The 26,859-nt window shown below is 37.8% G+C and overlaps 2 protein-coding genes and 1 long non-coding RNA gene across 3 annotated transcripts; all 3 read left to right on the plus strand.

Moving 5' to 3' along the window:
• The first annotated feature begins 3,521 nt into the window (after window positions 1–3,521).
• On the plus strand, window positions 3,522–5,270 carry LOC114824988 (tetrahydroberberine oxidase-like). The gene has a single exon (XM_029103028.2). The coding sequence runs from the start codon at window positions 3,553–3,555 to the stop codon at window positions 5,146–5,148; it is 1,596 nt and encodes a 531-aa protein (XP_028958861.1). The 5' UTR covers window positions 3,522–3,552; the 3' UTR covers window positions 5,149–5,270.
• A 3,236-nt stretch (window positions 5,271–8,506) lies between these two features.
• On the plus strand, window positions 8,507–10,259 carry LOC114824989 (tetrahydroberberine oxidase-like). The gene has a single exon (XM_029103029.2). It carries the CDS (start codon window positions 8,556–8,558, stop codon window positions 10,146–10,148), a length of 1,593 nt encoding a protein of 530 aa, XP_028958862.1. The 5' UTR covers window positions 8,507–8,555; the 3' UTR covers window positions 10,149–10,259.
• A 15,485-nt stretch (window positions 10,260–25,744) lies between these two features.
• LOC114825259 (uncharacterized) lies at window positions 25,745–26,556 on the plus strand. Its single transcript, XR_003773908.1, has 2 exons — window positions 25,745–25,930; window positions 26,399–26,556. It is a non-coding gene; the product is annotated as an uncharacterized lncRNA (long non-coding RNA).
• The last annotated feature ends 303 nt before the right edge of the window (window positions 26,557–26,859 follow it).

The raw sequence follows: 26,859 nt of genomic DNA on the forward strand, positions 1-26,859 counted from the left end.
TAAAGATCACTCTTTCTCTCTTCCCTTTTCTCTCACACCTAATCCCTTATCTTTTATCCCTATCATTTCTCTCACTCCTCATATTTTTCTCTCCTTCAATCCTCTCATATTCTCTCTCTCTCTCTCTCTCTCTCTCTCTCTCTCTCTCTCTCTCTCCTCCGATCCACTCTCCTATTTCTTTCTCTTCCCTTTCTTTCCTTCTCTCCTTTTCCTCTCTACTCTCTCTCATTTTTCTCTCTTTGAATTTAGAAGTTCACACTATAGGATGAGTATTTTTTATTTAAAAACAATTGCGAATTTCATACCAAACAAGTTTTTGAATTTTAAAGAAAATTGTTCTTAAGACATGTTTTTAAGAAGTGTTTTGCATAATGATGAATTTTTTTTAATATAATACCAAACAGGCCCTTAGCTTGCGGACATGTAGATTGTAGTAGCATACCATTGCGTGAAGTAATTGGATTGGAGTCCTGGTGGCGTGATTGAATTATTTTATGTTAAAATTTAATTTTCATACAATCTTAACCCCATAAATGATTGAATTTTCAATCTCATTATAAACTAATTTTTTAAATTTTTTTTGACCTTTTCAAACCTAATTTTTTATACCCACACCCCCCCCCATAACTTTCCAAGCCAGCAGCCCAAGTTTTCTACCTTTTGAAACCTAATTTTTCACGTCTTTTCTCTTCTCCCCAGTATCCTTCGTCAGTCCTCACCAACTGTTATCGCCACCACTCTCTCCCTCCCTCTCCTCCATTTTATTTTCTATGGATCCTTCATCATCATTTCCAGCGCATCCATTGATCTCTCTCGCGTGTCGCACCTCCATCCCCACACGACCATGATGCCACAACCAAAGAACAACCAGCTCACTACGACATCTAAAGACGCCCTGGGATTCTTGAGATTGGTTCACTGGGGCACAAGGAGGTGAAGGGGAGGCAGGTAGATAGGTCTGGGCTTGTTGATTTGAGTGGCAGAGTTGGAGTTTTTAGGAATTACATGGGGTTATAATAGGTAGAAAATTGTATTACGGATTCCTCCTTTGTCCCGAAATTCAAATGGCACCTTCTACTCAGGAGTTCCATTCCTCCAAAATCAAGAATTCAATACCTACCTTTCGAGTGCACTCACTCATTTTGATTCCTCCAAATTTTAGTAAACACAAGAATAATTAGTAATCAAAATCGCACTCCGACTTTTGATTCCAATTACAGATATGTAAACATGCCCTTATAGTTGCAATTGGATTCTACAAGAGGATCAAGCTAGGTCGAGCATGTGTGTCCTTATAAAGAACAAGACTTAGCTGTTGAAAGATCCGCAGCAGCTGCTGATAAAAAGCTCAAACACGTGTCCGCGTATGATAGGCCATCAGCAGTAGCTGCTGCTGATCTTTTCAGTAGCAAAGTTGTTTCCCCTTAGAAATAAAAAGTTGCAGACAATATTGAAAAAAACAACCTTTAACGCAACAAACAATCAAGGTTCTGAAAAACGTTAAGCGCTAGTCGGACAGCGGGTAGGGACCTAGCGGCTAGGCAGGCGCTTATGCGGATTTATGTAAATTTAATATATATATATATATATATATATATTGTAAATAAGTGCATATTTACACTTAAAAAAAACTATACTTGTATGGATAATAAAAAAATGATAAAATGCAAAAATAGAAGCAGAAGAATACACAAAGTACATCCATCAAACAAGTTCAATATTTAAAAAACAGTAAACATATAATCATAATGAGGAGTATTCTTGGATGATAGACTAAATTCTTTTTGTTCATGATCCTTGCATTGGATTGGACATAGACTAAATTATTTAACGTTGTTTTATCTAGTTTGTTTGTTTGTTTGTTTGTTTTTTTTTTTTTTGTATGTATCCCCTCAAAAGTTCTTCAATTCATTTCACAATTGGATGAACTTATAGTCAATCCATCCTCTGCAAATTAGGTACACCATTTCTATAAGTATACCACCGTGAAACTAAAAAAAAACACACACACACAATTAAAAAAAAAGGAAAACTAATGAAAAGGGCTTGAAAACTTTGAGTTTTAATCAAATTGACAAAAATGTGTTGTAAGTGAATAGTAACAGGAGTGACTTTTTAGAGTAAAAATGTCATTTTCGTTAAAAGTGGGTTCTACCAAGAGTGTTTCTTTAAAACCCAAAAAAAAAAAATCTGCCTAGGACCGCCTAGCTCCAAACCAATTTTTTGAAACAATTTGCTCTAAATCGCGGCGGATCTTCACCACCTAGCACCTAGGCGTCGGATCTTCAATGCTCTACGTGAAATATTTCTCACGCTCTTGTGAAAAGACTTCACTAATCCCTTCGTCAGCTCATATTCACTAACCTCTTCATCAGTTCATCCCTTTTCTATTGATCAGTTTGGTGCACACCTTGAAATTCACTACAAGAACAACTTGAAATTCACTACCAAGAAAAACTGAAAATACCACTAACATTCGTTGCAAAGATTGGGGTAGTGGCTCTGATGGGTAGCTAAACGGCACATCAATAACTATGTATCCTCAATCTTCTAACATAGGAATTTTTCTAAGAGCTCCTAAATCTTGAGAGTGGAAAAAGTGCGGAGTAGGATTGTGTCCCTTTTTTTTTCTTTCCTCCCCTTCCTCCCCTCGTGCCTTCCCTCCCCTCGTATTTAAATAGTCACAATTCCGCATCCTGCTACTTCTTTGCTTGCTTTTCTCGATCAAGCATTCTTGTGCTTAGCAAAGAGGTAGTAGCATTTGGGGTGACAATAATGAAATTTTTCGGGTAAGCCGACACAGCTCTTGCTTGCTGTCGGTATGTGATAGGGTTTGGTCAATTGCCTGGCCACCTCTTTAAACTACGTCAACCTCTTATAAAATGGAAAGTGTGAGAGGAGTTACCAATATTTTAACAATATTAAAGAAAAAACTTTATTCATATAGGTGCACAAGTTTTATGACTCCTTAAACTAGAGAGTATACTTGAAGTATATATATATATTTTTTTAAGAAAACCCATCAAATTTAACTAAAAAATACAGAGTATGATTGAATGCTACAATTTATATTTAGCTTCCTTCTCACGGTTTTCCTCTTAATTCATTTTAACAACCTAATAAAATGACAGACAAAGAAAACAACAGCACAAAAAAAAAAAAAAAAAAAAGGGCACCACAAAACGAAGAGAAAATTGGAGCAAAGGTTCCTAAACTTTCAACCCAATTGGAGCTTTAATCTATTAACTTAAAATTTATGATCATTGGTCTTTTAACTTGTCAAAATGTAGAGCAATGGTCAATTTCATCAACTTTGTTACATATTCCGTCCAGATTAAGCATGTGCGTATCACATGATGCTGACTTATGGGCAAATAAGAAAAGAGCAGCGGGTTATTTGAAGCCAAAATCCAATTTGCATTTCACTGCTATGAAATGTCTTTTGTAAGGCAAACGCTTATGAAAAGTCTACCTATATATCTTTTCAATTCTTCCAACTCATAGTTATCTATATAAGTGAGTTCAGATCTCATACCATTTCAACAAATAAAGATGGAGATCTCACACATAAAACTCGTTCCCCTACTACTTTTCTTCCTTCTAAACTCAGTTTGTTCTACAACTTCAAACTCGATTTCGGAAAGCTTTGTTCAATGCTTTTCCTCCCGCATACATTCGAACTCAACAGGCAAAATCATCCTCACCGAAAGCTCTTCAGACTATACCCTAGTGTTGCAATCTTCCATACAGAATCTCCGATTCTTGAACACATCAACACCGAAACCACAAGCTATCATTACTCCTCATCAATACTCTCATGTTCAAGCAGCTGTGGTATGTGCCAAGAAAGTGGGCATACAAATAAGAACCCGAAGCGGAGGACATGACTATGAGGGCCTATCTTATGTGTCCAAATCTCCTTTCATCATCATTGATCTTTTCAATCTTCGATCCATTGATATTGACATAAAGAAGGAGAGGGCTTGGGTTGAGTCAGGTGCTACTCTTGGAGAGTTGTACTATGCAATTGCACAAAAGAGTAAACTCTATGGCTTTCCAGCAGGGACATGTCCAACTATTGGTGTGGGAGGACATATTAGTGGAGGTGGACATGGTACCTTGTGCAGACAATACGGTCTAGCTGCTGACAATGTCCTTGATGCTAAGATTGTCGACGTTAGCGGAAGAATTCTTGACAGAAAATCTATGGGAAAAGATCTCTTTTGGGCAATTCGAGGCGGCGGAGGCTCAAACTTTGGAGTCATCCTGGCCTGGAAACTTAGGTTGGTTCCTGTTCCTCCAATTGTAACAGGCTACATGGAATCGAAGACCATTGAACAAGGTGCAACCAAACTTGTTTCCAAATGGCAAGCTATAGCTGATAGGATGCCTCAACAGTACTTCCTGCGTTTGGTTATCCAAGTTGCAAATGGAACTGGTACAAATGGTGGAAAAACTATTCAAGTTACGTTCAATTTCGTGGCTTTTGAGACTGTTGAGAAACTTCTCCCTTGGATGCATGAAAATTTCCCTGAGTTAAATTTAGACCAGTCCACATTCACTGAAATGAGTTGGATTGAGTCCGCTCTATACGTTGCTAACATCCCGATAAACGAATCACAAGTTCTGCTTCAGCGGACTCAACAATCGAGGGTATTCTTCAAAAACAAATCAGATTTTGTTACTGAACCTATTTCAGAAGCTGCCTTAGAAGGTTTATGGAAAACAATGCTTGAATTGGATTCATTACAGTTGATACTGACACCTTACGGTGGAAGAATGAGTGAGATTTATGATTGGGAAATTCCTTTCCCACATAGAAAAGGAAATTTGTTTGAGATCCAGTATGTCGACAATTGGGTTGATGACGAAGAAACTGAGGAACGTATTAGCGGGGTGAGAAGTGTGTATGAGTACATGACACCATATGTTTCAAAGTCCCCAAGAGCCGCCTATTTGAATTATAGGGATCTTGATTTGGGGAGGAACAAGGATGCTAATACAAGCTATGCACAAGCAAGCGCTTGGGGATTGAAGTATTTCAAGAATAACTTTGGGAGACTTGTTCAAATAAAGACTTCAGTCGATCCTGATAATTTCTTTAGAGATGAACAAAGCCTCCCGGTGTTACAGTCTGCGAAGAAATAGAATGTCAACTTGATGGACTTATATGCAACAGAATAAATTATAAATCCTCAGTTAGTCATTGTATTATACCGCAATAATAAGTTGCATTTTACAAATTAATAATATGATATTACTTGTTATAACTGTTGCATGTTTGTTGTAGTTTATGGCTTTAGAAAGAATCAAATTAGTTGGCCAAGTAGGATGAAAGTAAGGTTTTAATTAGCAATGGGAATGAAGGATGCTTGTTTTACTGAAACTGACGAAATAATAATTAAGAGAAATATTAGACATTTCTTCATCAATTACTGCAATGTACTTATCGTTACATGCATATAAACATGGACGTCGTAACCCCGTCTCTAATTTTTCGAGTAAAATATTTCATATTAATGTGGAAAACACCCATAAAAGATAAATTTCATTTTTGTTGAACCTTTGAGCATGAGACATGTGCTCAACATCTTATTTTATTTGAAAAGTACTCGTTGGTAAGAACATTTGAGCGCAAAGGGATTGGAATTTGGAATTCAAAGGAGAAATTTCTAAACAATAGGCAATTTGGTAATTTTAGAAGGAATTTTCTGGAAGCCAACAGCTTCCTCTTCTTCCTCCGTGCGGGCAGTTAGGTTGGGTTTGGGGGAGGGGGGAAGTCGCCGACCAAGCCTTCACCTCCATCATCACGTCCCAAAAAGGGGTCTCGATTTTCTTACGGTCTTGCCCGTAACTCAGGCCGTTTCCTCAATAATTCCACTCCAGCTCCCCAAAACTTCGAAATCCAAGAGAATGCCGTTCTAGGAAATGCTTCAACGTCACTATCTATGGAATCTATGTGGACCCGTAGCATTTCGAGCTGGGAGACGACGGAATTGCCGTTATTGCTTCTGGAGTCACCTGCAATCTGAGTATGAATTGGCACCATTCTTACATTACTTGGATTGCTCCTGTTGTTGTTTCGGAGGAAGGTCGTGCTTCGGTTCAGGTGTGGATTAATTTTGCTTTGTTACCCTTCTTTTCTGGTTTAATTTTCTACAAACTGATAGGTGAAGTTTGTATGGATTTTTATACTTGCAATTGGGTTTTAGCTAATAAGGATGATTAAATAGAAATTAAGTTTCTTTATTGTACTTTATGCATGAATGGAGTTGGTTGGACATAAGAAGTAGGAACACAATTGCCTGGTATGATGATGCTGTTGGGGAAGAAACTGATGGCTATATGTTTGATGGTGGGAAGATTTGGTGGTGAAGCTTTATAAGAAATTACGAATTGTGAATCAAAAGTTAAGGTTCTTTGCGTGTAGGAGTTGTATAGAAAAATGAAGAAATTCTAATCAGATTTTGTCTGGGTTCAAGTATTTGAAGAAAGTGGGTTTTCTTAAGAGAAGAGTAAACGTGATCTTGGTTTGGATATATTATTGTTGAATCAAATGTCTATTACGGCATAATGTGTTGAATTGTAATCTTAATTATCTTGGCCCAAAGATAATGGATCCAGCCCATGCACAAAGAAAGATCTATGAACATGCTAAAGAATTCTAGCAAAGTTCAAGTTGGTAGAAGAGTCTAGAAGAATGGTGAGGATTCCACCAACATACAAGATTAGTGTAGATAATTCTAACTTAGGAAGATAGTGGAATTATCTAGATATCTTTAGCATGGTGCTTCCATACTTCTCCAAGGTTCCATCCATGCCTACAAAAGGAGAAGGCATCCATACCATTTGTAACAACCAAGAGAGCAAGCAGTGAGAAGTGAGAGTGCCAAGTGAGAAGTGAGAAGAAGCAACAAAGCTTCTAAGAGTGTTTGAGTGTTTGAGTGTTTCCTCTTATACTAAGTTTGTGGGTGAATAAAAATCTTGTGTAATACTTTGAGTATTCTTTCTTTCTTTCTTTTGCCTATCAATTCTGCTGCATTACATTCCTCTTTGTGAGATAAACATCTCCAAAGTAGTGAAGTCTTTTTAAGCCCCAACATAATCGACCTAAGAAATAAAAATGAGAATTGAATAAGAAATTTTGAAAGTCATTGCAAACACAAGATTTCTATTTTGAGTTTAACAAAATGGTGATAAATAATTGGTTCGATCTCTTCGGATGGTACGTAGGCAATCCAACTTGAAAGTTAGATGCAGCCATAAGGTTAAATAAAATTAAATGGTGTATCATGTCTCTGAGTTTGGAATATGATATTTTTATGATCAATTCTTAGTACAGACTTTAACAGATTTATAAATTATAATTTATAATTTATGACTTATGATTTACTACGATGACGATTTATAAATGTTGGATTCATTACTACTTAACTTTTTCTTCAACATATATGATGAATCCAATCCAGTCCAAGGTGTATACCTTGAATCTTATGAATATATGATGAATCCAATCCAGTCCAAGGTGTATTCCTTGAATCTTATGAGTACTTTAATCCAATCTCGGAAGAACAAAACAAGCCTCATTATGTCGCCTCCCACATACATTCTAAAAATAGTTCAGATTTTTCATGCTAGGCAACTTCCGGGAACTAAGTTTAAAACGCAGCAGTTGCTACGAGATGAGCTAAATTAAACGTGTCCTTGACTTGACTTGCATCTCAGAAGCTTCTTTGAAATAAATGAAAATTACTTCTACGAATATACTTCTTTAAAATAAATGCATTGATGACCCAAATGTATAAAATTATTGTTTCACAACTATTCCCCGATCAAAATGCTCATATCCATCCATAATCAGCAAATACTAAAAAATAGAACTGGATCATGATTCGCATTGAAAAATTATTAATTTAAATTACATGTGTCAGATCGTACAGATTATAATATTTTTATTTGTAAAGAATATTAAATTATTTGCATCTCCGATTTCAACATAATTGTGTATGAGAAGTCTCTGTTGGTGGGCAAACGTTTAGGAGAAGTCTCCTATTTCTTTTCAAGGAAGCTTTTAAGATAAAGGATTTCTATTTTTTTATAAAAATTGAAATTAGTTGTTGAATTCACATCACATCAAATTTTAATAGTGTGAATCGTTTATTTTTCAAGTTGTACCTCATAGATCATCTTTGCAAAATATTAGCCAAATTAAAAATATTTAAGACATCTAATTGGGTTCATAGAAATGAACGAATATTTTGTTATATAAGAAACAATGATATTTGATCTTGATAATTAAATAAACAAATGATTTCAAATTGAATTAAAGTTTTGCAAGGATGATCTATGAATCGAGATTTACAAAATAGACAGTTCAGATCGTTGAAAATCAATGTGGAGTGGGCTCCACATGGATCACACCTAATCCCTATTTTTTGAAAAAAAATAGGAACCACGTTGCATAAAGGGCATGATCTTTTCAATTCTTCCAACTCATGTACCTACATAAGTGAGCTCAGAGATCATACAATTTCATATATTTAGAACAAATAAAGATGGAGATCTCACACATAAAACTACTTCCCCTACTACTTCTCATCCTTCTAAGCTCGGTTTGCTCCACAACTTCTAACTCGATTTCGGAAAGCTTTGTTCAATGCTTTTCCTCCATCATACACTCTAACTCAACGAGCAGCATCATTCTCACCGAAAACAGTTCGGTTTATTCCTCAGTCTTGCAATCTTCCATACAAAATCTCAGATTCTTGAACACAACACCGAAACCAAAAGCTATCATTACCCCTTCTCAATACTCTCATGTTCAAGCAGCTATAGTATGCTCCAAGAAAGAGGGCATAGAAATAAGAACACGAAGCGGGGGCCATGACTATGAGGGCCTATCTTATGTATCCGAATCTCCTTTCATCATCATTGATCTTTTCAATCTTCGATCCATTGATATTGACATAAAGAAGGAGAGGGCTTGGGTTGAGTCAGGTGCTACTCTCGGAGAGTTGTACTACGCAATTGCACAAAAGAGCAAACTCTATGGCTTTCCAGCAGGTATCTGTCCAACTATTGGTGTGGGAGGACACATTAGTGGAGGTGGACATGGTCCCTTGTTCAGGAAATATGGTCTAGCAGCTGACAATGTCCTTGATGCTAAGATTGTCGACGTTAATGGCAGAGTTCTTGACAGAAAATCCATGGGAGAAGAGCTCTTTTGGGCTATTCGAGGAGGCGGAGGCTCAAGCTTTGGAGTCATTGTGGCTTGGAAACTCAGGTTGGTTCCTGTTCCTCCAACTGTAACAGGTTACACGGTATCGAAGACCATAGAACAAGGTACAACCAAACTTGTATCTAAATGGCAAGCTATAGCTGACAGGATGCCTGAAGAGTATTTCCTGCGTTTGGTTATCCAAGTTGCAAATGGAGCTGGTAAAAATGGTGGAAAAACTATACAAGTTTTATTCAATTTCTTGTTTTTCGAGAGTGTTGAGAAACTTCTTCCTTGGATGCAAGAAAATTTCCCGGAGTTAGATTTAGAGCGGAAGAATTTCATTGAGATGAGTTGGATTTCATCAGTTCTATACATTGCTAACATTCCAAGAAACGAAACAGAAGTTCTGCTTCAGAGGACTCAACAATCTAAGAGATTCTTCAAAGCCAAATCAGATTATGTTACAAAACCTATTTCAGGGGCTGCCTTGGAAGGTTTATGGAAAACAATGCTTGAATTGGATTCATTCCAGTTGATATTGACACCTTTCGGTGGAAGAATGAGTGAGATTTCTGATTCAGAAATTCCTTTCCCACATAGAAAAGGAAATTTGTTTGAGATCCAGTATTTCGACAATTGGGGTGATGCCGAAGAAACTGAGAAACATATTAGCGGGATGAGAATGGTGTATGCCTACCTGGCACCGTACGTTTCCAAGTCTCCAAGAGCTTCCTATTTAAACTATAGAGATCTTGACTTGGGAAGGAATGGTGATTGCAATACAAGCTATGCACAAGCAAGCGCTTGGGGTTTGAAGTATTTCAAGAATAACTTTAGGAGACTTGTTCAAGTTAAGACTCTAGTCGATCCCGGTAACTTCTTTAGAGATGAACAAACCATCCCTGTGTTACACTCCGGGAAGAAATAGAATGTCAACAGCTACATGGATTTATGTAACAGAATAAATTATAAATCTTCAATTTCCCATTGCATTTTCCCATTAACATATAATGATATTTTACTTGTTATTACTGTTGGACATTTGTTGTAGTTTATGACTTAAAAAGAATCAAAATAAATCCCCTAATTAAGTAGGATGAAAGTGAGGTTCTAGCAATAGGAAGGATGCTTCATGGTTCGCAATAAATGCTTTCTTTTATACATAATTGGTCCGCCTAACTAGTGCGGCAAGAGGCATGCAATATTTACGAGATTCCTCTACAGTCAGTGTGACTGGAGTACGTGCTCAGGGCAACAATGGTGCTTTCATTTATAATTTGAAATAATAGGAGTACAAATATAACTCTCTATTCTCTCCTCTCTTCTTCCTCTCTTCTTCCTCTCTTTTCTTTCTTCTTCCTTCCTCTACAATTTCTGCCGTGTGTTTCTCTCATTCTCCTCTCATTTGGTATAAGTTCCTTTTTGCAGGTAAGTTAGTGGTAGGCAAACCTTAGTGAGATGAATGGTAGTAGGATGAGTGGGATGAGTGGGATGAGTTGTAGCCATCCACATTCAATTGCTTTTACAACAATTATGATATTTTACTTGTTATTACTGTTGGACATTTGTTGTAGTTTATGGCTTAAAAAAATCAAAATAAATCCCCTAATTAAGTAGGATGAAAGTGAGGTCTAGCAATAGGAAGGAAGGATGCTTCATGGTTCGCAACAAATGCTTTCTTTTATACATAATTTTTCCCCCCAACTAGTGCGGAAAGGGGCATGCAATAAGCGTTGTGGGTACAATATATATGAAGGCCGGACTCACTCCGATTTTTCTCAATGTTTTGCAGAATTAAAGACAAACCAAACACAAGAAAAGGAATTTGGCAAACGCACCATCCTTCCAAGATATATAATTTTCCGTTGTCAAAGCAGTGAAAATGTAACCAAACTACAGAAGCACATTTTCGATATCGTTGCTTCACTTTTTATATTTCTAGGCCAATGATATGAGGTTTTTTTTTTTTTTTTTTTTTTTTCTAGTCACTTTGTCAATCTGATCTGTGTTTTCATCACCTTTTGTGACTGTACAGGTTGTGCCTTCACCCTCTTGAAGTTACACATCTTGGTTTCGTTGTGATCACTTCATGAGTGAAATATCTGTCTGAAGTTTAAAGTTTGCATGAATTTGGAATGCTTGTCTGTTGAAGTCCCATACACTGTTCAGTTACTCAGGTTATTAGGTGAAATCATATTCATATATGTTTTCAGTCTTAATTTACCTTCTGATATATGTTTTCATTCTAAGAGAAATCTATTTCGTTAGAGCAAAGCCTGGGAGGCTCCATTCCTGAAAATTAGTTTAACACTGCCAATCTTTCCTGTATGTGTATTTCCCCATACATTTTTAACACCTGCAACAAATCTAGCTGAAATTTATCAATTTTAGTGATATATCTCGTATAAATACACAACATGAAACTACAAATGTGACGTGCGACTGAAGTTAAAGAGGAACTTATTTCAGAAGAACAAAATGAACATGTGAGACTGAATAGTGAAGTACATTACTAAATAATCGATAGTACGTACAAAGAGAGCACAATCGATATATGATCAAATTGGGTTACAGTCTATAGATGTCACACGAGTCACATGGCTCTTTACTTTGAATACATTTTGATGTGCTTACATAAGTAAAAACGTGTCTGGTGTGTGAACAAATGCTAAAAAAGAGGGTTATAGTCATCAGATTAGTCACACGGCTCTTTACTTTGAATACATCTATCTATATATAACACCGATGGAAAAGGTGAATAGTGATTTTGGTGTCACCAAGTTTCAACAAAAAATATTTGGACAAAAATGTCCCTAAGAAAAAAAATTCAAAGGCATCCAAAAATAATGCATCAAATAAGGTAGGAGCATTTTTGTCATTTTAACAGTATTTTTTTAATAATTAATTTTTTTGTGGTTTTTTTTAATTAGAACCTCACAATAGGCTAGCAATAATGTGATTCAATTTCTCTATTTTTAAACATGTTCAAAACATATTATGAGGCGTGTGATGCCGGTTATAAAAAAGGTGATTCGCACACGAATAATAATGTGATTAAATAAGTTGTCAAATAATTGTTTTTTTAACAAACAATATTGTCTACACTAAGGGGGAGGGGGTGGGCTTAGCCTCACAATGGGGAGAAATTTTTAGTTGTGACGGGAACACAAGTGATACATCACGTGTTTTAATAGGAATGATGGGAAATTTTATTTTTTAAGTTATTAACTTTTTAGCACACATATCCCACCATTTGTTTAGTGACACGTGGTGTACCACCCCACGTACCGGTCACACTGGAAAATCTCTCTACAATGGGCTAGCAATAATGTGATTCAATCAGTTGTTTGTTAAATATTATTTTCTCTATTTTTAACACATTCAAAACATCTTTAGAGGCGTGTAATGTCGGTTATAAAAAAATTCTTGAATGCGGACAATAATGTAATTAAATTAGTTGTCAAATAATTGTTTTTTTTTAAGAAATGATATTATCTATGTTTATACCATATTCAGGGCCTCGTATTTAGATCTCGTACAAATACTCGAGGGACTTAAATGTAATTATGTGACAAAGGAAGGGGCAAATATGTAATAAGTGAGGAGTCCTTATTCTATAAAAGGACCTCTCACCCTCACAATTAGGGGAGGCCATTTCTGAGGCCAATTCCTAGGCCCTCTCACCCCCTCTCAAAGCTCTCACTCTCAGAGCTCTCTCTCCCTCAAATAAATACATAATTAGTGTGGACGTAGCCCAAACCTTGGGGTGACCCACGATACATCTTGTGTTATTTACATTTCTTGCAGATTCATGGTCGGATTTACGTTGTTCCAAGACCTCCGATTTTGGCGCCGTCTGTGGGAATGACACTTATTCCCACTCTCTTCAGCTTTGTCAGGCTAGTTTCCACCATTCGTACACTTTCTTTTGACCAGGCATCCCTCTCCAACATGGGGAGCGAAGGAAGCCATAACACATAGAATGACACCCCTCTTACACCTAGTGCGAAGCAACGAAAGAAAGAAGGAAAAAGGGTTGCTCTTCAAGCTAAAGTCGATGAGCTAGAAGCTCAGAACAACAAGATAACAATGAAGAATGAGGTCCTCCAAGAGCAGTATGAGAGGCTATTTAAGACGCTCCACGAAACTAGGCATACTGAAACACGCGAGCTCGTTGCCCCTGTGGACATCAACCATCATCTGGGTGCCCTCCAACACGGAGGGTCATATTCCTTCGACATGGGTATCCTTAATGAAGAGCGAGTTAATCATCAAAACATTGATCAACATAAGACATCTCTCAACCCAGCTGCTTCGACCCGAAGCAGGAGAAGTGGAGGAAGACACCTTCTTGCAGAAGGGTTGGAAGGATCGAAAGCCGTTTAACGTGACTGCCGAGACTTCCTAAAGCAACATCGAGAGAATCCCCTCCACATATACTCGAAGATCAATGACCCAAGGGTTTTTGAAAGACTCGGTCCCCTCTCACGACCCAGGCTAGCTGCCAATCTAGGGAAGGAACGACAGGTCCCCGAGGAACATGAAGGTACATGGGACTCTGAGGTATTCCGACAGACTCGCCCTAGAAGTCAGTATGGCGAGTCCAAGGAAAAATCACACGCCTTTGCTCAAACTTTCCTACCTCCAAGAGGCGATGAAAACTTAGGAAAGAAAATCTCAGTGGTACATGACTCCACTCAGGACCCCTTTATCCTACAGTTCTTTGAGGAAGTAAACAAGTTGAATGCCGAACGTCAAGCCGAGATACCTGACTGGAACCAACCCAGGCCTGGCCCTCTCACAAGGAGGATCCTCGACACCCCCTTCAAGCAAAGACAAAACAAAAGCTTGGTTTACAACTCTATACTGGAAGGGAAGACCCAATTGAACACCTTAACCTCTTTGAGTCCACCATGGCATATCGGATGCACACCGACGAAGAGCGATGTCTTCCCTTCCCCTTCACCCTCTCTGGCGGAGCTCTAAACTGGTATTACCGTCTTCTACCTGAGACAGTAGACGCATTTGAGAAACTGAGGAAATTGTTTATCTCTCAACACATATTCCAGATTGATCGCTTGCATTCTGCAGATGACTTGTACACTATTCGCCAAAAGTCGGACGAGTCACTACAAGAGTATGCCGGTCGTTTCAGCCATGAGTATTCTCGATGCGCTAAGGCAAATGACAAGACTGCCCTCAAGGCCTTCACGGCAGGCCTACGTGATTGTTTCTTCAAGTACATGATCAATACCAACACTTGGAAGACTTAATCTGAGGTAATGGCACAAGCTTACAACCATGCCTCCACCGAGGCAATGACATATCAAGGAAAACCCCCCACAAACACCCCTTTATCAGCAAGTAGGGAGTGGAAACCAGATCCAACCAAATGAGAAGACCTCGACCTTCCAAACAACAGCAGTGCCTTCCCCTGCCTTACTTAATACTTTGCCAAGTCAACAGACATATCAATCTTAAGGAAAAAGGAAAGATTTCCATCCTCACCAGTCTCATTTTAGTAAAAGGAGTAAGGGACACTACCGCGATAACCAAGGGTATCACCATGATAATCCCTGACCCCAGGCAGTCAACACAGTGGGTCAAGCACGTGTCAGGACAACCCCTACCCCGAGGTATGAGGCATACACACCTTTGAACGCCACATGCATGGCCATTTACCCCAGCATAGCACACCTGATACCGAAGCCAAAGCCAAGGCACCCGGATTACAAGCCTACGAAGAGCACGGGCACGTTTTGCTGCTACCACGAGCATAACTGCTATGACGGTGATAAGTGTATCACCTTTCACAATCATATTGAAGCTTTGGCACGTGAAGGAAAAATTGATCAATTCCTCATTCACCCTTCAAGGGGTAACCGTAACCAACGCTAGGTGAATGTGATATATTCCATAAGTGGTAGCACACCCATATCTAAATCTTCCAACAAGGCCATGAAAAATAGTGAACGAGCTTTAAGGTTTGGCCATCAAGTGTTTCACGTGGAAGACATTAGGGGAGGCCATTTCTGAGGCCAATTCCTAGGCGCTCTCACCCCCTCTCAAAGCTCTCACTCTCAGAGCTCTCTCTCCCTCAAATAAATACATAATCAGTGTAGACGTAGCCCAAACCTTGGGGTGAACCACGATACATCTTGTGTTATTTACATTTCTTGCAGATTCATGGTCGGATTTACGTTGTTCCAAGACCTCCGGTTTTGTGCATCAACATTTGGCGCCGTCTGTGGGAATCGACACAAAAAACTATGTCGGTCTCTTTCATTTTTTCATCAAATCTCACACTCCACTGTGAATCTGCAGAAACCCAGAACCTCCTTGGGCTTTTCCAGAAAACCCCCACAAACACAAAGCCATCATGTCATCCCCTAAAAGAGCCCCAAAGATTCTCTGTTTTTTTTTTTTTAAGTCCTCATTCTTTTTCCTTTTTTGAAAATCGAGATCTCTTAGCATGCATCAAGACCAGATTGGGAATACGGGTGGATCCTCCGACAAGCACAACATCATGGACGCTGCTCTTGTCCATCTTGCCGTTGAAGATCGAGATCTCTCAGCTGATGATTCTTTAAGGCCACTCTCCACCTAATTCCCATTGACTTGAATCATCCCCTAAAAATTTAACAATCAAACATGGTCAGCACTACCATCATCGACGTTCTCAATGTCTGCGTCGTTGGCTCCAATGATAAGTACGTCGTCTTCGCCCACGGCTTCGGCACCGACCAGTCCACCTGGCAACGCATTCTCCAGTACTTCACACCATACTACCTCGTCATTCTCGACATCCTCGTCAATCGCCTCAAAACCAAGTCTCAGTCTTAGACTCGCAGGATCTCGACATGGAGTCGGTGAAGTCACTGAGATTAGATCTGAAGAAGCAGAGCGGGGTGGCAATGAACCTGCAGATGGACACCAAAATGACAGTTGGAAATCCTTCATGGGCGGTGAAGTCATCTTTTGTTTCTTTCCTTCACCCAGCTTCCATTTTTTGATTTCGATCAAGACCAGGAGAGAGAGATCCATTTCCACTGTGTTCATTTTTCACCGAAAGACATCTGTATAAACCCCATCAGAAGGTAATAAAAAAATAAAAATAAATAAAAAACGGCAAAGTCCAAAATAAATGGGTTGGCATGTTGTGAAGGGCGAAGGCCCATAAGCCCAAAATAGCACCAACCAGGTGACCAAAAGTACGCCCAGTACTCCAAAATTATTCGGCAACCTGCCGCTATTACCACCAACTAGGTGATGAAAAGTACAACCCGTACTCCAATATCATTTGGCAACTAGTCATTCATGCCACCAACCAGGTGGTGAAATGTACAATCCGTACTCTAATATCATTTGGTAACTAGCCATTCATGCCACCAACCAGGTGATGAAATGTACAACCTTTACTCTCCTTCATGCCACCAACCAGGTGATCAAAAGTACGCCCAATACTCCAAATTATACATGAGCATTACTCATGTCATTCATACATAAACATTCATGAGCATCACTCATGATAATCATACATAAACATTCATGACCATCATTCATGTCAACATTCATGAACATCACTCATGTTAACATCCATGAGCATCACTCATGACAACATCCATGAGCATCACTCATGTCAAACAACATAAATATTCATGAGCATCACTCATGTCAATCAGCTTCATTTACAGAGCTCTAGCTTCAAAAGCTTCATTTACATAGCTCTAGCTTCAAAAGCTTCATTTACAAAAGCTCCAGCTTCGAAAGCTTCATTTACAGAGCTCTAGCTTCAAAGCTTCACTTGCAAAGCTTCACCTACAAAGCCTCAGTGCAGGGTATACAAATATCGCCTCCGAACAACCGCCACTTTGACCCATACGTGGATTCAATTTGAAGTCTCCAGCCAACATACTCTATTGACCAAAGACTTGGGGGACTACATTATGTACTATATATTGGGCCTCAACTGGGCCTCATGAAAAATACTTGGGGGACTTAGCCCGTATTTATGTATTGAGGAGCGAGCCCTTATTCTATAAAAGGGACTCCCTCACCATCATTAGAGAGCATCAACTCTAACCCATCATCCATGTATTGAGGAGTGAGCCCTTATTCTATAAAAATGACTCCCTCACCTTCAAACGCCACAAGTCGAGCCAACCAAGGCAACATAAGCCACGAGCCGAGCAGCCTCGCAGCGTGTGCTACTTCTAGTGGAGCATCATTTCAGATTAAGCACTGCCTCATATCGAACATCAGTTTAAGACAACATCTATTTACTTCGGCCCACACATGGACTAAATTTCAAGTTTCCAGCCAAAAGACTCTCTTGACTGAAGACTTGGGGGACTACTGTTTATACCATATTCAGGGCCTCGTATTTAGATCTCGTACAAATACTTGAGGGACTTAAATGTAATTATGTGATAAAGGTATGGGCAAATATGTAATAAGTGAGGAGTCCTTATTCTATAAAAGGACCCCTCACCCTCACAATTAGGGGAGGCCATTTCTGAGGCCAATTCCTAGGCCCTCTCACCCCCTCTCAAAGCTCTCACTCTCAGAGCTCTCTCTCCCTCAAATAAATACATAATCAGTGTGGACGTAGCCCAACCTTGGGGTGAACCACGATACATCTTGTGTTATTTACATTTCTTGCAAATTCATGGTCAGATTTATGTTGTTCCAAGACCTCCGGTTTTATGCATCAACAATCTACACTAAGAAGAAAAGGGGTGGGCTTAGCCTCACAATGGGATAGCAATAATGTAATTCAATTAGTTGTTTATTAAATATTATTTTCTCTATTCTTAATGTAATTTCTATAGAGACCGATTTTATTATGTGGATTCAGTTGCTTTAATTGGTTTATGAGATGTTTGTTTTAGCATGATCTAAGATTATTCATTTACTTCAAATATTTTACTTTCCTTTTGTCAATTTACGCTTTATAAATACATTTAAAATGTGTAAGTCGTGTGTAGCAAACCGTAATTCAAAAAATACATTATGCACACGCGTGCATGAAGGCTAGTTGATAAAGAATGCTCATCTACTTCTTTTTCTTTACCCTCCCCACGATGTTCTCACTAATTCTCTTTAATCCTTTTTTAATAATTAATTATTTTGTCAAACATTGGTTAATTTAGCTTAATCTATGAAGTGCCCTGCTAAGGCCGGCCTGCAACAAAACTATATGCTAATATATCAAATATTTTTTTTTAAATGTGTGTATATATCTTTCAATAAGTGTGATGAAGTGGGTGAACTGGCTATTAACCGTTCAACTATCAAGAATTTATTAAAATGAAAACTAATGAAAAAAGTTTGAAAACTTTGAGTTTTAACGAAAATGACAAAAAAGTATTGTAAGTGAATTGTACAAGGATTGACTTTTTAGAGTAAAAATATGGTTTTTTGTTAAAGTAAACAGTACCGGAAACTTTTCCTTAAAGCTCCCTTTATTGAAAGGAGTTGCTTGGTTGCACAGCCAATGAGCATGATGGGTCAGGTCAATAAACTGAATGAGAAGGATCATTCTCACCAAGTCAACCAGTGAAATCCATTTTCTATGGTGAAGTGATTTCTACACTCTTCTTTTTTATTTTCGTTTTCTTCTTTTATTTTGAGCCTTAGGATTTAATAAATCAGAAAAAGACCAGGCAATGAAAACAAGAGAAAGAGTGCAGAAGGAGAAACCGAGTGTGATCACTACCCTCCCTTTTAGTTTTCTAGCTACTTTGCTTTTTCTCCTCATAATTAGTACACATAATATTTGGTCACCTTGAAAGCCAAGGATCCCTACAAACTTAGGCCATCTCCAACCAAAGGAGGGCCATATGGCTCGTTTTAGCCTTATAGCCCTCTAAGAAATTAATATTTTAATGAATAGTACATGGCCATATTTCTTATCATCTCCAACCGAGGGATCAAAGGTCCATAGGCCAAACATGGCCCTATACAAAAAAACCATCTCCAACCAAGGGTCAAAGGGCTATAGTATGGAATGTGAAAAATTGAAATAAAATGAGATAAGATAGTATGGAATGGTGAAAAATATGTGAGAAATTGTCTAGGAAAAAATTAGAAATTAAAAAAAATCCAAAAAAAAAAAAAGTCGGCTAGGCAAAAAAAAAAACCCCTAAACCCTAAAGTGGGCTAGGCAAATGGAAAAGAACAAAAAAAAAAGAGGAAAAAAAAAAAGGGCTGGCTGGAGATGCCCAACCCGCTGGCTTGATTAGCTGGTTTTGGCCCGGTTGAGCCCACAAGCCATTTGGCCTAGCCCTCGGTTGGAGACGGTTTTCGTGTCATTTCGGGTTATTTTCGGCCCTATGACCCTCTAGCCGGATCTGTTAGAGATGGTCTTATCTCCACCTAATTAGGTATTTTCCATATCTTGTTTACGATTGTCTAATTAAAGCAGTTTTTGTATCGGACAAAATTATCATAAAGTGAGTAAGACTAATTAGTTTGTGATTGAGCTAGTATCAACCTGTTTGCGCACACTTAAAAAAAAACATAGCAGATGATGTGGTCACATAATCCTACGGATATATTCCGCTTGTGAAAAATAAGACGGATTTCAAAAGATCTTTTAGTTTGGGCAACGCTTGATGCGCTGTTATATATGACAGTTCCGAAATTAGGTTAAGATGCATATGGTGTCACTGGAATAAAAAGTGTGGCTTGTGATAGTGTCAGTTGATGTCAGAAAAAAGGGCGGGAAGGAACAAAGTGTTCCACTTGCTTTTGTGAATTGACAGCTTTGGAAGGGTCCCTTTGTCGGAGAGTGGTGGCTGTCTGGCTGACCGACTAGTCCCTTGGCCTAATCTAAAACAAATGAGGATCATCTCATAATCTTCTTTGTGAGAATCTTAGAGATTTTCAAATCATGATCGTTTATCGTATATCGTGTAATCAGAAGTTATTTTAAATATTTTTATTTTAAATTAAATATAAATAGTACCTGACGAAAACTAACCGTATAATATACAATGAACGGACACGATTTGAAGATTACTAGGCGGATCCTCATAAAGAGGATCCGGAGAGATCTCTTGGACCTAAAACTGCAAGTTGGGTATCAAACGATCGAATAACACGCACACTTTGGGTTAAACTGGTCTGTCTTTCTGTTCGTGACAGTGATAGCCACCTCGTCGTCGAAGTGGGTTGCATTACATATCACATCCCTGCTGCCACTGGCGTCGACCTATGCTTACCAAGTTGGACAGGATGGAGGGGTTGAGAACGGTTTGAACTTGGATAGTTGGATTCATCTTTCTTCTTTTAGCCAAATGATTTTTTTTAGCTTCAATTTTTAAGCTTTATTGGTAGATATTTTATGGAACAACCTACTTTTTGTTGGAGAGTGCAGCTGATATTTGAAAGTTGGCTGCTTAGTTTGAAGGGATAAAATATATTAGCTTTCATGCACGAGCTCACACACATGCAGAAGGTATTTTTGAATCACAGCGTACTATTTACAATTTACACATTTTAAAATGTATTTATATGTGTAAATTGACAAAAAACAAATCAAATATTTGAAGTAAATGAATAATCTTAGATCTGTTGTGCTAGGATAACACCAAACCAATTGGAACCAACTCAAGCTAACCCACAGATAATATCAAATGAAGTGCAAGAACAAAATATAAAAGACACCAAGATTTTAACGAGGTTCCTCAACAGTCAGTGTAACTGGAGTACGTCCTCGAAGCAGTAAGAGTTCACCCAATAATCCGCTATCAACCAAATGAGAGTTTACAAAGTATTGGCAATCTCACAACCCAAAACCCCAATACACCCAATAACTCTCACTCACCAAATAAACAAATAGAGAATGACATATAATGAATAATTTCCTCTTTATATAAAGCTCAAAGCTAATACAATAAATACAACTTTGATGGAGTGATAGTTAACCAATGAGAGATCACACTTTCTTCTTCTCTCCAAAAAGTGGGGTTGCGGCAGTTTTTTGTTTTGCCCTGCTGCTCTTCTATTTTCCTGCTCAGAAACAAAAAGGCAGCAGTTGCCCTAATTAAAAACCTAGCCATTCCCGTGGCTTTCCAAATGGGCCAAATAAAAAGGTCCCTTTAAATGGGCCGTTGGGCTTACATATAAAGGCCCCTAGAATTTGGCCAAATATTCAACAAGATCATGCAAGAAGAAACACCTCATAAACCAATTAAAGCAGCTGAATTCACATAATAAAATCGATATCCATAGAATTTATATTAAGAATAGAGAAAATAATATTTAATAAACAATTGATTTAATCACATTATTGCTAGTTGATTGTGAGTCTAAGCACACCTCTTTCACCTTAGTGTAGATAATATCGTTTGTTAAAAAAAAAAATCATTTGACAACTAATTTAATCAAATTATTATCCGTTGCGAAAGACCTTTTTTATAACCGGCATTACACGCCTCTTAAGATGTTTTGGAACGTATTTAAAAATAGAGAAAATAATATTGAATGAACAACTGATTGAATCACATTATTGCTATCCCATTGTGAGGCTAAGCCCACCCACCTCTCCCTTAGCATAGATAATATCGTTTGTTAAAAAAAAAACAATCTGACAACTAATTTAATCACATTATTATTAGCATGCGAAATACTTTTTTTATAATCGGCATTACACGCTTCTTAATATGTTTTGAACGTGTTTAAAAATAGAGAAATTGAATCACATTATTGATAACTTATTGTGAGGTACTAATTAAAAAAAAGCACAAAAAAATTAATTATTAAAAAAAATAAGGGTTTTTATCACAAATAGTCCCTGACATTGATCAAACACATCATTTTGGTCATTGACATTGAAAATCAATAGAAATGGTCCCTGACATTGATCAAACACATCACAAATGGTCCTTCCGTTAAAAACTTTTTGGGCAATTTTCAAAGCTTTGTAACTCAATCGTTTCTTAACCAAATTCGACCCATGATATATCAAAATGAAGATAGGAAAGTGTAGAACAAGATTATACCTATTTGGAAGCCCAATGGTTGCCGGCGATGGCCAGAAAATAGCCTCAAATGTGACTGGTCCGCGAAAAAACTGGAAAACTTGCTTGAAATGGGGTAAACTTTAAACATTCATAACTTCTTCAATACTCAACGAAATTGAGTGATTCAAAAATGAAAATCATACTTCTCAACGAGAAAAAGAGAATGGTACCTTTATTGACTGCTAATTTACGATGGTTTGACCGAAAAATGGCTCGAACTTGGATAACCATTTTTGAGTTAGCCAATTTCGAGTCGTTTTCCGGACAAACTATGACGAGTTAGCCATCAATAAAGCTACCATTCTCTTAGTCTCATCGAGAGGTATGATTTTCGTTTTTGAATCACTCGATTTCGTTGATTATTGAAGAAGTTATGAATGTTTAAAGTTTACCCCATTTCAGGCGAGTTTTCCAGTTTTTTCGCGGACCAGTCACATTTGAGGCTATTTTCCGGCCATCTCCGGCAACCATTTGGTTTCCAGATAGGTATAATCTTGTTCTACACTTTCCTATCTTCATTTTGATATATCATGGGTCGAATTTGGTTAAGAAACGATTGAGTTACGAAGCTTTGAAAATTGCCCAAAAAGTTTTTAACGGAAGGACCATTTGTGATGTGTTTGATCAATGTCAAGGACCATTTCTATTGATTTTCAATGTCAGGGACCAAAATGATGTGTTTGATCAATGTCAGGGACCATTTGTGATAAAAACCCAAAAAATAATGATAAATGATGAAAATACCCCTACCTTATTTGATGCATTATTTTGGGATGCCTTTGAAGTTTTTAGTCTTGGGAGCATTTTTGTCCAAATATTTTTGTTGAAGCTTGGTGACACCAAAAATACTATTCACCTTTTGTGTTCTCTTTATGTATACTAGTCTTCATGCACGAGCTCACGAGTGTGCAAAAGACATTTTTTGAATCACGATGTGCTACCACGACTTACATGTTTTAAATGTATTTATATGTGTAAATTGATAAAAGAAAAGTCAAATATTTGAAGTAAATAAATAATCTTACATCATGCTAGAAGAAACCCCTCATAAACCAATTAAGCTGCTGAATCCACATAATAACATCGGTCTCTATAGAATATACATTAAGAATAGAGAAAATAATATTTAATAAACAACTGATTTAATCTCTTTATTGTAGCCCATTATGAGACTAAGTACACCCCCTCCTCCTTAGTGTAGATAATATCCTTTAAAAAAAATCATTTGACAACTAATTTAATGTTAATAAACAACTTATTGAATCACACTATTACTAGCCCATTGTGAGGTTAAGCCTATTCCCTTTCCCTTTAGTATAGATAATATCGTTTGTTAAAAAAAAAAAAAATTTGACAACTAATTTAATCATATTATTATCCACGTGGGAAAAACCTTTTTCATAATTGGTGAATCACATTATTATCTGTGTGGGAAAGACCTTTTTTATAATCGGCATTACATGCCTCTTAAGATGTTTTGAACATATTTAAAAATAGAGAAAATAATATTTCATGAATATCTGTGTGATGACCCTTATTTTCAAAACTTTTGCCTATTTTTTTTAATTATTATATATATTTACTTACAATTTTATTATTTGAGCAAGTAATATCTATAGTTATTTATTGGGTTAATCTCTGTTTACTACCCTAAAATTTCGTGGTTTCAACATTTGATAAATGAAGTTTTTTTTCATCTCAGAGTCATACCTCAAGTCTTAATTTTGGGACAGTTTCATACTTCCGTTAAGTTTTCCGTTAGAATTTTTGTTAACTGATGATGTGGGGTTCATGTGGACAATAATTAAGTACCACGTGTCAATATGGACCCACTTTAATATTAAAAAATTAAAAAACAAATACAAAAAAAAAAGCCAACCTGTCCCCTCACCCCCGCACCCATCTTTTCTCTTCTGCAAATCCCAGCACCTCTCGATTTCTTTCTCTCTCTCTCTCTCTCTCACTACCCTCACTCTCATCCTCCGCCTTATTCACCGTAAAAAGAAGACGACGAGAAAGAAAACCCACCCGCCCCCCCTCTTCCCCGATCCCTTCCTTTTCTCTTTCCCGATCTCTCCCACACCTCCCTCTTCACCTCTCTCTCTCTCCAAGCACATCTGAGCTTCTCTATGTCCATGTAGGTGTCGAAGATGTCGTCATCGGAGCTGCCCAACTCTTTGAAGCCGCAGGACAGGCCGTCGAACGGGTCCTGGAGCAGATCCAGGTCGTCAGGGATCTGGAAATGGCCTCGGATTGGGTTCGACGGTGGTAGGAGCCCTGGAACGGGGTGCTCGGAGTCGTGTCTGGAAACGGCGGGCGCCATGCGTGGGTGGTGAGAGTCCTGAGAGCTGGAGCTCGGATCCGGTTTCGGGTTGGCCGGATCTTGCATTTTGTCGAGTCCGGCGCTTAGAGCTCTCTTTCTCTCTTTTCTTACGACCGTACTAGATGTGTTGACAATGAGTGTTCTTCACTCAAGATCTAGATGGTCAGGGTTAGGGTGTGGCTCAGAGGCTTTGCTGTCGAAAGTCAAAGCTCTCGATTCGGAGGACATGGAGAACCAGAAAGGTTAGGGAATCACAGTAAGAGATTGATTTGCTGGGTTTCTGCGGGGTTTTGTAAGGTGTGGGTTCAGAGAGATTGGCAGAGAGATTGGCGGCGGTGGTGAGGTTTGCTGGATGTTTCTCGTCGTCTTCGTTTCACGGCGAATAAGGTGGAGGAAGAAAGTGAGTGTAGTGAGAGAGAGAGAGAGAAAGAAAGAAATCGAGAAGTGCTGGGATTTGGGTGGGGTGGGATTTGGGTGAGGTGCTGGGATTTGCAGAAGAGAGAATGGTGCGGGGGTGAGGGACAAGTTGGGCTTTTTTTTCATTATTTTTGTGTTTTTTTTTAATTTTTTAATATTAAAATGGGTCCATATTGACACGTGACGTTCAATTATTGTCCACGTGAGCGCCACGTCATCAATTAACAGAAATTCTAACGGAAAACTTAACGGAGGTATGAAATTGTCCTAAAATTAAGACTTGAGGTATGACTCTGGGATGAAAAAAGCTTCATGTACCAAATGTTGAAAACCACGAAACGTTAGGGTAGTAAACAGAGATTAACCCTTATTTATTTATTTGAACCTACAACATTTTCTCACCTATCTTCACTGCCTTTATCTTATCTCATTTTTCCATCTCATAGCTTACACTTGTCAAGTTATTGCGTCTAACGTGTCATGACCATGTTCATAGTAATCTATAGTAATTTTAGATTTGCATTTTGAGGTGCTTGTAATTACCCTTCCCAGCTACCACATCCATCACTTATTTATACCTCCTCCTTTGTTTCGATAACCAAGATAAGAGCCATCCTCTATGTCTATCTATAAATATGTATTCTATTAATATAGTTTACTTCTTGGTTAAGTTTTCTTGGCCACTACGTTTGGGTAGCGGCCTTATACTCCTATAAATAGGAGCAAAGGCTCCATTCTTTTGAAACCACAGAAACATGCAATGCATGCATTACGTAGGGGTGATGTACATATAGTATATATCTATGTATACATATATATGTACGTGTGTGTGTGCGTGTGTGTATTATATATGTAGAGAGAGAGATAGCGAGCTAGGGTTAGAGAGTTTAAGGTGTGTGGAGATGTTAGTTGGGTTGTCTTGCCAAAGCTTGGATAATCAAGGTGAGTGGTTTATCTAATGTGTTCAAATTATTTCTTATTTTCTGATAAACGAAAACCACAAACTATTGTGGGTTTTATTTATTTATAAATCTCTATCTAATTCAAGTCAAGCATGTTGGATTTGTTGAAATGTTTTGGAATTATTAATATAGTGATATGTGTGAATTATTTGGAAATGTTCATGGAGCATGAGAACTTTAGTGTTGCATTAATCTGAGGGATAAATGTAAACTGCACACGGGGACATTAGGGCAGATGGCCATTAAGAGTCACGTGGTGAGTTACAATTTATGAAGGATATAATGGACACGTAAAGGGATGATGTGATATGGAATTACGTGCCTAAAACTTTGATATTATTATTCTATTTTATAGTGTGATTAAAATGGTAAGCTTGACTGGCATATTATATATTCTACTCATTGAGCGACGGTGGTTGTTGTTCACCCCTCACCTATTATTTTACAGATGAGTTATTTGGCAAGACAAGTGTTATTTGGCAAGACAAGTGTTGGAAAAGCTGAGGTTGTGATTGAAGAGAAGTTTAAGGATTTTAATTTATTATTTTTGTACACCCTGTAAGGATTTTGAAGTTATATTTAATAAGAGGAGTTTATATTTTCCAACCCGTGTCAATTTCTTTTTATCTATTTTTACTTTTAACTCGCGTTTCGGATTTGGATTCGAGTTTTTTTTACTGACTTCAGATCCGAGGCGTGACAATCTGATTGAATCACATTATTGCTAACCTATTGTCAAGTACTAATTAAAAAAAAACTGAACTAATTTATCACCGGCGCTATGCGTCTCTTAAGATGTTTTGAACACAATATTCTTGATTTTCCTAATTTTTTATTATATTTTTCTTTCCCCTTCACGTGGACACCATCAACTTTCACTCATCCTTCCATTTTTTAATTATTTTCTCT

This window comes from Malus domestica, chromosome 05, assembly GCF_042453785.1.
Source record: "Malus domestica chromosome 05, GDT2T_hap1".
Classification (NCBI taxonomy): Eukaryota; Viridiplantae; Streptophyta; class Magnoliopsida; order Rosales; family Rosaceae; genus Malus; species Malus domestica.